At 31.6% G+C, this 12,508-nt stretch overlaps 1 protein-coding gene across 1 annotated transcript; it reads right to left on the reverse strand.

Annotated features, from left to right (window-relative positions):
- Positions 1 to 5,537: 5,537 nt before the first annotated feature.
- On the reverse strand, positions 5,538 to 10,963 carry LOC111878018 (mitotic spindle checkpoint protein MAD1). The gene is made up of 15 exons (XM_023874529.3): positions 10,645 to 10,963; positions 10,091 to 10,190; positions 9,715 to 9,875; positions 8,703 to 8,900; positions 8,545 to 8,637; positions 8,296 to 8,412; positions 7,903 to 8,150; positions 7,643 to 7,814; positions 7,208 to 7,516; positions 6,958 to 7,120; positions 6,793 to 6,883; positions 6,424 to 6,493; positions 6,192 to 6,320; positions 6,043 to 6,081; positions 5,538 to 5,894 (listed from the first exon to the last, which is right to left on the reverse strand). Exons 1-15 carry the CDS (start codon positions 10,810 to 10,812, stop codon positions 5,805 to 5,807), a joined length of 2,148 nt encoding a protein of 715 aa, XP_023730297.1. The 5' UTR covers positions 10,813 to 10,963; the 3' UTR covers positions 5,538 to 5,804.
- Positions 10,964 to 12,508: the final 1,545 nt, after the last annotated feature.

Genomic DNA, 12,508 nt, shown 5'->3' on the forward strand with positions numbered 1-12,508 from the left:
GTAAATTGTGGTTTGTTGAAGAATCCACGTTTAATGAACTACTTTAGTTTAGTTACTCGCATAATCTTACTATTACATAAGGTTTATTGATAAAATCGAATTGTTATCGATTATATATATATATATATATATATATATATATATATATATATATATATATATATGCGGTGCGGTTTGAACCGTAGTTTTGAAACTAAAAACCGCAAACCGCACCATATAGTGCGGTTTATCAAAATTACGAACCACGAACCGCACCACAAAAGATCTAAACTGCATTATGTGGTGCGGTGTGGGCGGTTTATGCGGTTTGTGCGGTTTGATGCACACCCCTAGTTTAGACTATAGACTTAGACGTAACTTACAAAACAAATCCTTATGTTTTTATTCTTTAGTTATTTGAAATACATATATAAAAATACATGTTAATAATCTTAAAACTTTTAAAAATATATGTGAATAATTTTTTAATTTTAGTATCACTATATGGTTCAATGATCATATTGAATATATTGCCAATCAATCTGTCCATAAAATGTAATATTACAATTTTATACCTCTAGGTTAAGTTGTAGCCTTAGAAAAGACCTTAGATCTTTTTAATTTATATCTTAAACCCTTGAAACTTTATTAATTTTGAAAACTAATAAATAGAAACATATTATTTAATCATAAAAGTTGTATAATTAAAATTATCTCATGAATACATTTACAAGAAGAGTAATAATGCATATTATTAAATATTAATAAAAAATTAATATGTTAAATAAGAAATATAAACTATGAAACATTAACAAAAATAGAAGGGATAAAAATGAAAATTTGGTTTCAATTTCTTTATATATATATATATATATATATATATATATATATATATATATATATATATATATATATATATATATATATATATAGACCATTGATATTTCTTATTTGTTAAACTAAAAGTGACTTGCAGTGTCATTTTGAAAGTAACTTTCGTTAAAAGCAAACATACAATATTTGTTATAAATATAGATTTTATTAAATGACAAGTTGGGAAGAATGGATGAATGACACATATTATGTGGTATTTGTACTTAACCTTTCTTATTTTTTATTGTGTTTTTGTTAAATGTATGTTTTTCTCTATGTTATGTTTAGAGAGATGCTATTCATCCAATAGAGAAAAATGAATTAGATGAAAATAACAGCTTGAATAAAAGTAATTATCTTTTCGATAGCAAATCGTCATTCGAAACGGATATCCATCCAATGGACACAAATGAAGTAGATGAAAATGAAAGTTTGAATGAAAATAATTATTTCTTCGATGACACATCACCATTCAAAATGGATAAGGTATAAATTCATTAGTATATAATTGTCAGGTGTTCAATAATATAATTGTTAGCTATTAATAATAATATAATTGTCATGTATTCGATTCTCGTCAAGAATTGATGGATTGGGTGCAAAATGTGGCAAATACTTTAGGTTATGTCATCATCATAAAAAAATTCTAAACGTAACTTTAATGTTGTATTTCAATGTAATTATTTCTTCGATGACACATCACCATTCAAAATGGATAAGGTATAAATTCATTAGTATATAATTGTCAGGTGTTCAATAATATAATTGTTAGCTATTAATAATAATATAATTGTCATGTATTCGATTCTCGTCAAGAATTGATGGAGGTACATACAGAAGTACACAAATCTAAAAAAAGGGGGGACAAAAAAATTAATCATCCATTTAGCCTACAAAATAAATATTCGTCAGTAGTTAATTCTTGGAAGATCAAAATGATATGTGAATTTCATAACCATCAGCCGTCATTATATTTGGAAGGTCATCCTTATCCACGACGGCTAACTGAAAATAAATGTCGAATAGTAGAAAATTTGTTGAAAAAAATTGGCAAACCAAAAGATATATTATCTACACTAAAAAACCTAAATCTGAAAAATGTATCTATCTCAAATTTAGCAAATTTATATATGTGCGATTTTGATGTTTCTAAAGTAAAAAAAAAGATTAAATATTTTGAAGTGCAATCTAAAAACTAATCAAATACTAGTTGAAGTTTTTACAAATATCATGCCTACTATTTTACCACTTTGGCGTTACTATAGATCATCTGCTCGACTGAATTCCTACATTTCTCTATTTCACATAGTAATTATAATAATTCAACAGTTGAGTTATCTAATTAATAACATCAAATTTATATTTTACTATGTATAGTTTTTAAGATCTTTATAAATAAAACAATTTCTTACAGTTGTATAGGAATGTGTTCTCTGTGTTATATCGATAAGTCACTTTTATATATATATATATATATATATATATATATATATATATATATATATATATATATATATATAAAGTTTTAAAAAGTATAAGGTTTTATTTGAAAATTAATACAAATATAAAGATATTTAATGTAAATTAAAAAGTAACATTTTCATTAGTTTTAAATAACGAGTACTAAACATTGTATTCACTAAAAATATTTACAAATGTATAGTACTTTTTAAAATATTTACCAAATACTGGTAAAATAACCGTAGAACGCTTAATGCTTATAATTACTTATTACTTATCTATTAACAAATATATAAAATTATTGGACCCACCGGTTCCCCATCTGCCTTCTCTCCTACAAAATTCCCTCTTCGGTTTACGTTTTACCTCGCCGGTGCATTCATCCATTCACCACTTTGTCGTTAAATCAGAGGAAGCATGGGGAAAGTTGATGTAAGGTCCACAAAGAAGCTCTCTTCACGTAGTGGCGGAAAGTCCTACAACACTGATGTAGTTCGGGAGATGAACCTCCGACATGGGTGTAGTACTACCGTACTGGAAAACCTACAACACTATGAACCTTGCGATCCCGTTTCCGAACTAACCATCTTCCCACGAAGCACAACCGACGAGGCATCAATCGTGATGTTTTTGATGGATAAAGTGCAATTTAAGGATGATCGGTTTATTTTTCCTCCATCATTTTTCACCTTCATATTCTTTACTCCGGCTACTCGGTACATAAACATAAAGTAAAGTAAAGTAATGCCCTCTGCCAATCCACGTGATTTCTATTTTAAACTCCAAAACAATTTTACAAGATCAATGTTCTAACCAGAAATTGTGAATTATGATTTATGTATAACTTGTGTAAATCTACTTTCTCATTTTTTTTTGTGTTTGTCAAGATTAGTTCTTATATTAATTAAATATAAGGACTTATTTATATCATTACGTGTGGGAAACAAGTGTCACGCGTCGACAGATTTAAAAGATGGAAATCATATACATGAGATTCATGACACATGTAGTGTTTTTGTTTAGTATTAAATTTAATTTTGAGTATTCTTGAAATTGTATGTATTTATTTGGTTTTCGTTGCCGGAAAAATGGTTGTAGCCGGATATGATGTTAACCGAGAGAAACTATGTATCGTGATGGTGGCGTTAAACTAAGGAAAAGTAACAATTTTGTTTCAAATAATAAAAACAATTTACTATATTTTTGTAATTAAGTTTGAAAGTACTATAGATAGATAAATACTTTTTTAAATTACAATCATTGCGTACTTTCTCTTTAAGTAACAGGCAGTTTATGAGTCACATTTAATTTAATAGATTAAAAATAGTAAAATTTGGTACCGACACATATCCACTCAGTCGATTTTTCTTGCATTTAGAATTCAATTCTGTGTATTTAGAAATTTATATTGCTGATCAAAAAAGACAAAATTACGTGGTTGCTCCCTGTGGTTTTCCAACCCTTATGCTCTTGGTTCATGTGGCTTCATTCTTTGCGATGGTTAGTTCAAAGTGTTTTTTTTTTCCCAAAATTGGTCCAAAATTACTATTATACCTTGATTGAATTTATTATTATTATTTCTTTAAATTTTAAAACAAAATTTCACGAATGGTCATTGCGGTTTCTGAGAAGTGGCACTTTCAGTACAGCGTTGGTCAACGTTAAACATTTTTGGTCGTTATTTGTAACTCTGTTAAAACTAATGGTTAAGTATTTTTTTAAAATTCTCTTTATTTCTTTGTCAATTTCCATGTTATTATACACCTCCCTTTTTATTTTGTTATATTATAACCAAACTAGTCAAATTTTATCATAATAGAATTTTGTTTTCTCAACCTCTTGATGATGAGTTACAATGCATCTACCTTCCCGACCAGATTAATACCAAGATAGGTAGAAACCTCCACTCTAAATTCTATTTGTAAAATGCGGTTACGTTAATGCGTGAGTTCCAATGATGCACCAAAAGGGAAATAAATTTATGTGCCGATAGATATAACAAGTTACCCTGGTTTTTACTTCTAGAGCAATAAACAAAGCCGACAAGAAGTTTGTTCAAAACAATGGTTTCATACCAAACAAGTTAAAGTCAAGTACATATTGTACATTAAGAATGAGCAATGGTCTTTATCTCCGATATCGTTAGATTTAGGGGTGGAGAGAGGCGGAGGAGACACTGATGGTCTTCATCCACCCAAACCCTAAACCGTCGTCATTTTGAACCCACTCCATTAAATTTTCACGAGTGCTGAACACATGTTGACTAAAAATACAGACCTGATCAGTTTGAAAATTAACCAACAAAAATATAATATATAACAAGCTCTGAATATACTAAAATTATCCACTAAAAATGCATACAATTTGAAAATTATACAACAAAAATATAACGTATAACAACCTACAAATATACTAGAACTATCCAATAAAAATACATACTTGGTTAGTTTGAAATTTTCTCATATGATTCAATTGTTGTAAATATATGGATACATATAGAGACATGAAATATAAAAACCTCGAGGTAACTAGATATGAGAATCTAGGTTTCTAAATATTTGAATATGTGCATCTGTGATTTGAAAATATGAATTAATACGGAGTTTTATGATTTGAAAGTGTAAATGTGTATATGATTTGAAAGTATGAGTTACAAAGTCATGACATGATAAAGTAAGATTCTTCGTGTTGTTTAAGTATTTGAAAGTATTAACATGTGATTTGAAAGTGTGAATCAAAGTTTACGTAAATGGTCATTGAAGTTATGAAGAATGTACTTTAAAATGTTCATATTGTTTAACTATTTTGCAAGTAATTTACACAAATTGTTCTTGGAGTTATTAGATAATAATAATAATAATAATAGTGATCAGATCAAGGATTCAAGATACATATAGCAACAAAAAGACAAAGAAAGAAATAAAAAGAGAAAAAAAAAAAAAGATAAAATATAGCAACACCTTGAAATATGCGTTTCTACTTATTTTGTACACCGAAAACAATAGTGATCAATCGAAGAGTGTCACTTGACATAGTTATTATTATTATTTTTTTTTGTTAAAACAGCAAGATAATAGAACCCAAGGTTTCATTGTTAGTAACAACTTGTTAGCCAAGTGAGCTAACCCCAACTTGTTGACATAGTTATGGGACTTTTTTAATTTGTTATCTAGATCTAATATAAATGTTTTAGAATATTTCATGATGAGACGAGGGAAAAGATATAGATCTCTAAACTGTTTTAAGCCTTGGAAGAACACAAACTATATTAAAGATAATTTCTCCAACTCCTTGCCTTTAAGCCTTGGAAGAACACACACACACACACACACACACACACGTAAGCAGCAACAACATACTATAAGTTTCTAACACCATTGCCCCAAATTGGCAAAACATAGTTCAATTTGGTACAAAATGATAGATTGATGGGTAGAGTGAGTGTATCTATCTGTATGCAAAGCAACAACAGGAGTTGCTTCATTTGATTCTCATGATAGTGTGCGCTTATTGAAAGACTCGATCGTCAAATTGGCAGTGAAAGCTGGAATCGAGTTCATCTTCCCAATGAAAATCTCCACCTGCAATATCCATCCCAAAACTGTTTACTCATCTTCATAACTTGCAATTTTTGTCTCATTAACAAAAAAAAAAAAAAAGTTGGATGTTTTGTTTTAGCTCAGAAAGCAATAACAATTCCTTATTAGAATAGAGGTGGTTAGTAGAAACCTGCTTGGATATGTCACGCTGCTGTGTGTAGTTATTTCCCTGAACACAAAACAAAATCTGCCTTGTAAGCCTCATGAATGCGTATTTATTTTATTTATATTCTTTAATTAATACAACCATTAATAATAGATAAATATGTATCATCTTACAAGAATTTTTGTGTTCCCAGATTCGTATTCGAATTGAAGTTTTTCATCTTCACTTTGAGCATATATTGAGTGAAGGGTAAATCTTGTAACAGGGATCCCATCCGATCGCTGGTGATCATCCATCACAATCTGTAGATATCAAGAAAAACAATAACAATTTACCGAAATATCAATATATTGATGAAAACAAATGTGAAAATATGAATTTCCTCATGTAATGTAATAATGTTACCTTGTAACCAAATAATTCACAGCATGCCCTTCGAAAAACTGAGATTCTATCTGCAAAAACCGTCTTATACCTGTGTGTGTATCATCAAAACATTTCCAAACATAAATAACTTATAGGCTTAAATATAAGAGATAGCAAAATACATTCATTGATTTTTTTTTTCAAAAAACCTACACAATTATAACAGTGTCATCCAAATACAAGAAAATTTTCACTGCTATAATTGATAGATTTTCATTAGCATAATGTCTCAAAGTCCCAACACTCTAAGCTGCTATACTTTTCAAACTACAACGCCTTGATAAGAATAAAAATTATATAATAGAAAGAAATGAAAGTAGGTTGCTATTTCTTAAACATTTCACTTACCTTTCCTCGCGTTTCTCAAGGGTAGCAATTTGCTCTTTTAACTGCACTGTTTTCCCAGAAATATACGAGTCTACCAATGTCCCAGCATCAGCTGAACAACAAACACAGCTGTCATCACACAAAATAAACACACAGACAGTTTTTGGCAAGAAAAAAAGAATATACCTGACTGTTTTTTCAACTCCTCAACAGCTTGTAACTTCTCTTTTGTCTTCTGTAATTCATTTTGCAAAGCCTCTATTGTCTGTTTCGCCTCGCTGTCAACTGCCAGGCTGTTCACCATACGCAGTACTTTTGTACTTGCAGATGAAAAATCACCATGCCCTACCTGGCAATAAATAAATAAAAAATATATCTATAAAAAAAGTTTTAAGATAACACCAAAAAAAAAAAAAAACATTGAAGAAATTTCAACCTTTGATTCCAATATAGCTATCTCTGAGCGGAGTCGATCATCCTCCCTCTCCAACGACTTTATTCTTCTTAATTCATTATTCAGCCTCTCATTCAGCAGCTTTATTTCATTATGCTGACGGGCATTTGCGTCTTTTTGCTCAAGTACAGAGCTCTCCAGTTTCTTTATATAATCTTCTTTAATGGCAAGAGATGATTCAAGTGTTCCATCAGTCATTGCACTTGCAGCCCCTGTTTCAGCATTCTTTTGCTGCTTCAACTGATCAACAGCAGTTTTCAAACGATCCCTCTCCTCGGTAACTGAAGAAAGCTGCAATAATATTTCAATTCCTAAGAATATCAATACTTTATTGTTTAGTAAAATACTTCTTTTCTTATTAGAAAAGAGAATCAAAAAGAGTTTCAAAATCAAAAAAGGTACAAGATACAAACTTACCAGCAACTCGTTTCTTTTGAGATCCAACTTCAAAAGTTCAACCTTCTCTTTGGTCAATGCAGACTCTGTTTCAGCAGTCTGTCTACCATTCTCAGCAGCATCAAAAGCAACCTCTACTTGTTTCAAACGTGCACTCACCTCTCCCATCTTCATCATGCTCTCAATAACATCCCTGTCATGCAAAACCAAAAAGGTCAATTTGGTAAATAAGTCACCCCAAAGATATTTATTAACTTGTGAAAAAAGTTATTGGTGCCAACTTTTGCAATGCTGCAAACTTGGGAGGTATGTCAGCAGCACATGTCACACCAGGAATCTCCTTCATCATTGATTCCCAACATGACAATTCATCCTGCAATTTCTTTGCATTTAATTGTGCTTCTGATAATTCTGAAATCCCTAACTCTGCCCTCTCTCTCCTGCTCTTTTCTTCCAGCAATTTCTCCCTCAACAACTCAATGTCCTCATGAGAGGATTTCCATTTCCTAGCTTCACGGACTTCTGATTCCTGATCACAAATATACAAAACAATGATTATTGTTTCTGCTTTAACTTTAAAGCCAGTGGATTCCATTACTGTAATTGATGTTGCCCTTTTGACCCTTTTATCAAAATTACATTTCATGAAATGAGGAAGGATAAAAAAAACGTACATAATTTCTGAGCTCTTCTCTCAAATGCTTCACCAAGATACTGTCATCTGAGGAAGGAGCTTCTTGATATGTTAAAGTGGAAAGTTTTTTCTCTACTTCATTCTTCTCATGCAAGCACTGGGGATAAGAACATAACACTAAATATTATTAGTATTTAGTAGCATAGACCATTAGACAACAAACAAATTTCAATACTATTTCTATACAAGTTATAACTGATATATTACATATTCAGAAGAAAGTTATAACCTCATTAAGTTGACTTTGAAGACTTTCAAGTTGTTCCTTCAGGAGAGTTGCTTCTTTCTCAAAGTTAATAGCTTTGCATTCCATTTTCTCAAGCTAAGTAAAGAATAGCAGTAATTAGTTCCATATCATGCAAGAATTAACGAATTAAGACCACTCACATCTGCACTAATTCTAGAAATTGAAAGTTTTGATTCCTGTTTAAGCTGTGTAAGATCCTTCTGAAGACGAACTTTTTCCCTCTCTGTGCTTTCAGAGACATGGCTCAATTTCCCCTCTAAAAGACTTGCTTTTTCTTCAGCTGAGGATAACAAAGATTCTGCTTTTTTGCGAAGATCCATCTCTTTCCTAAATTTGACCTAAAAGAAGAGAATCAGAGAAATATCAAGATTGCACTCTATAAAAAAACATCAACTAATAATTAGATAGTCCAAGGGGCTGTTTCTTTTTTTACTTAATGGGCTTAATGGATAAGCACTTAATCTGGATGGCTATACATGGTTATTTCTTTTTTGACTTAATCTGGATAGAGTGACTTAACGGATTAAGCCAAAAAAACCTAGCTTAATGTATTCAGACACTAACACTTTACCTATTTGCCCTTCTTTTTTACTCCCAAACTCCTCTCCAGTTAAAATTGATGAGTATTGTTAAGGGCATCTACAATCCATACAACTCTACAATTTTTTTCCTACAATGCATTGAACTCTACAAAGTTCAATAGAATATTACAAAATGTAATTTATAGTAAATATTTATGAATTAAAAACTTTCCTTTTTCCCATTGAAGAGTTCAATGGCCATTGAACTCCAAATCCATTGAATGCCATGGTGGCATCTCACAATGGTAGAGTTCCATCCATTGAATAACACATAGACTTGCCACCTCATTCAACTCTCCCATTGAACTCACCATTGTGAATGCTCTAAGTTTGTTTTTTGGAATGTAACAGTAAAATGGTAATTTAGTCTCATTCAGATGGTTTATTCAGTCTAGAAAAGAAAAAAGACCTCATGTAGATAACACTTTATCCATACAAACATCATTACCCATTCAGCCATTCTTTACCCATCCAAAACTTCATGAGACAAAAAGGTACAGCCCCTTATGCAATGAACTTAAACTTGAATGAAAAATAAGTATATTAGAATAGTTATGGTTTAATATTAAACCTCAAGTTCACTATGGATATGGATTTGCTTTCTTAGTCGTTCTTGAGATTCATTTATCTCTTCCAAAAGCTGGTCTTGCAGAGCCTCTTCACGCCCTCTTGCAGCAGCTAGTTCTTGTTCTGCATATAGAATCTGATCGCGAAATTTCATCCTTTCAGCTTCTGCAGCAAGTGAAAGTCACTCTTAAACTAAGGCTGTAAATGTAAATTCTCAAAGACATGATAATGAAAAGTGGTGGGCTAAAAAGTGATATAGTTAAAAAAAAAACAACAGCAACTACTATGAAACAATAAAGAATGGTGTATGTGCCAAAAGCATTGAACGAAGGAAATGTAGGTAGGCATTCAACAACATTAGAATTGAGTTTATTACTCACCAGATTTCAATAAGTCATCATTCATTGCCTCAAGTTTGGAATGATAGTTTTGTGATTGCTTCTCTGCACTACTCAAAGCATCTAAGAAATCTGCTTTGACCTGTAATGGCAACAGGTGTTACACCCAAAAGATGAAAAGCAGAAAATTAGCAATTAGCAGTTACAAGAAAAACCTGTGCAAAAGTAAAAAAGATTTGTGACAATCTATTGCTCCATCCGTTAAAGTATTTTCACCTTTAGGTGTGAAACAAACATTTGATAAAAAAATACAAAATCTATAAGAAGTATCAAAGTATTTATACTACGCCACGTATGGAGGTACGTACAGCAAAAAGGGGCCAAATCCCTGGGAACAGGACTACGCTAAAGTTTAGTAAAAATCAAAACAAAAAACGCACAAATCCTTTGAATTTGAAAAGTACTACGTCCGACCCAAACTATCTCTCTATCTCTCGATTTGGGTAACGAGAGTAACACATAAAATCGAATCAATGCATCGCAAATTGATAGATGAGCTTTACTGATCAGTGGTAAAGTAATAGAAAAAGTACTACCATTTGCCGACACTGGTAAGTGCACATCATCTGGTCGGAATGTTGGTGTGAGGGTTCCGGCACCGGCAAGTCCTCGAATATCACCAAATGACCATCAGAGTTAGGGCTCTCCGAATTGCCGGTCGTTTCAGGCTTTCGTTTCTTAGGTAAAGGCGTTCTTACGATCATCTTTGTCTCCGGTTATGAACTCCAAATTCGAAAGATTGGAAGGGGAATCAATTGGACTATGGATGTCTGATTAGGAGAAGAGGTTAATTTGAAATGAAAGGCGCCATGTTCTTGCTGCCTTTGTGTTTGTGTTCTGTTGTATTCGGATCACCGATTCAGGGTATAATTTGCCGGGCTTGAACTGCGGGTAAGCCCAAATGATGACATAAAATGATCGAAATTAAATTACATTCTTTTTAAGGGTTAATGTCATAAAAATCCTTAAATTTTTAAGGTTTTATCAATTTTGCTCAAAGTTGAATTTTATGTCAATTTTTACCCTAACATTTTTCTAAAAATGTTCGGTTTACCCTTTTACTGGTGATAACAGGTTACCATTATATTAACTTTGCAAAACCGACATAAATTTCAACTTTGGACAAAACTGACAAAACCCAGAAAACTTGAGGGTTTTTATGACATTAACTCTTTTTTTAAACAACAAACTAACATATTTATAGAATATTGTCGAGGTTGGTCTTGCGATAAATTTATTGCAAAGATGGTCTTTGATTTTGAAATTCATTGGAAGTAGTCTTTATGGCTAAAAAGGTGTTTGTTTTATCTCTTAACTATTCAATTAAAATATTGTCTCTTAACCATTAAACATTGAAAACGTTTGGATGGTTAAAATAACATACTTTAATTTGAAGAGACTTAAAATTCAATTAAGATATTGTCATCGACCCCTCTGTGCCATTCCTCTGTCCCCCGAAGTACTCTTGCGTCTTTTTTTTTCAAAATTTTATTATTATTATTTTTTTGCTGAAATCATAATGTATGTTAAAAGAAGCATGCTTGTTGAACTTGTGTTGCTTATGAATATGAAATCAGGCTAGAATGCATGTTTAGTCATCCACTGTTATTTGACTATTTTGGGTGATATTCGTTTGGGCAGTGTAAGACATGGTTTTCATAAACACATACTATTATGTAAGAATGTGTTAGGTTTTGAGCGTAACATCATTCCTATGGTGTACATGCAACCCTAATTGCTTTGGATCTAGGTTTTCTAATTTGAACATACAACTATGAATACCAAAGCAATAACCATATTACTAGCATACATATATCAAAAATCACATATGATTAGGGTTATAATCTTTACCTCTCTTGTTATGTAGCAATAACAAGTTTAATCCTTCTTGATCTTGACTTCTGAAAGCCTAGTGCCCCAAGTGTTGCATCTCTAATGGAGTCACAAACACCCAATGCATGAAGATGACTTAGGAGAGAATAAGAATTCGGTCGGGGTTTCCCAGAAACTCATAGGGGTGAATTCCACTAGTAAAGGGGTCCTTTTATAGTTGTGTGGGCTGCTAGGGTTTTCAGGTGTAAACCCTAATACCTAACTTAGGCAACAAGCAACCCATGAACTCCTTCCTTAGAGCCCATGGACGAAATCTAGTTATTCGGGAAGTCAAAACATGTGAAATGAAACACAAGAATAATCAAATTCAATATGGTCTCAAAACTTTTGAGTATAAATAAAACACTTATTATTTAATCACCATTTTGATTACACATTATTCATTGTATAATGTTTTGGATAATCAACTTAATACTTGAATTATAACAATAGTTGTCCCATATATGCTCCAAGCATGCACACTATGTTTACCTATGGTCCTTACTTTGTGAAATATATCAACGGTAC

Source organism: Lactuca sativa, chromosome 5 (genome assembly GCF_002870075.4).
Source record: "Lactuca sativa cultivar Salinas chromosome 5, Lsat_Salinas_v11, whole genome shotgun sequence".
In the NCBI taxonomy this organism is placed as follows: domain Eukaryota; kingdom Viridiplantae; phylum Streptophyta; class Magnoliopsida; order Asterales; family Asteraceae; genus Lactuca; species Lactuca sativa.

Excerpts from the sequence above, each read along its gene's own strand:
- LOC111878018 (XM_023874529.3), bottom strand. The coding sequence starts at position 10,812 with ATGATCGTAAGAACGCCTTTACCTAAGAAACGAAAGCCTGAAACGACC. Across the intron at positions 8,638-8,702 it reads TTTCTAGAATTAGTGCAGAT|CTTGAGAAAATGGAATGCAA; the intron begins GTGAGTGGTCTT and ends TTCTTTACTTAG. Across the intron at positions 6,884-6,957 it reads GGAGTTGAAAAAACAGTCAG|CTGATGCTGGGACATTGGTA; the intron begins GTATATTCTTTT and ends TTTGTTGTTCAG.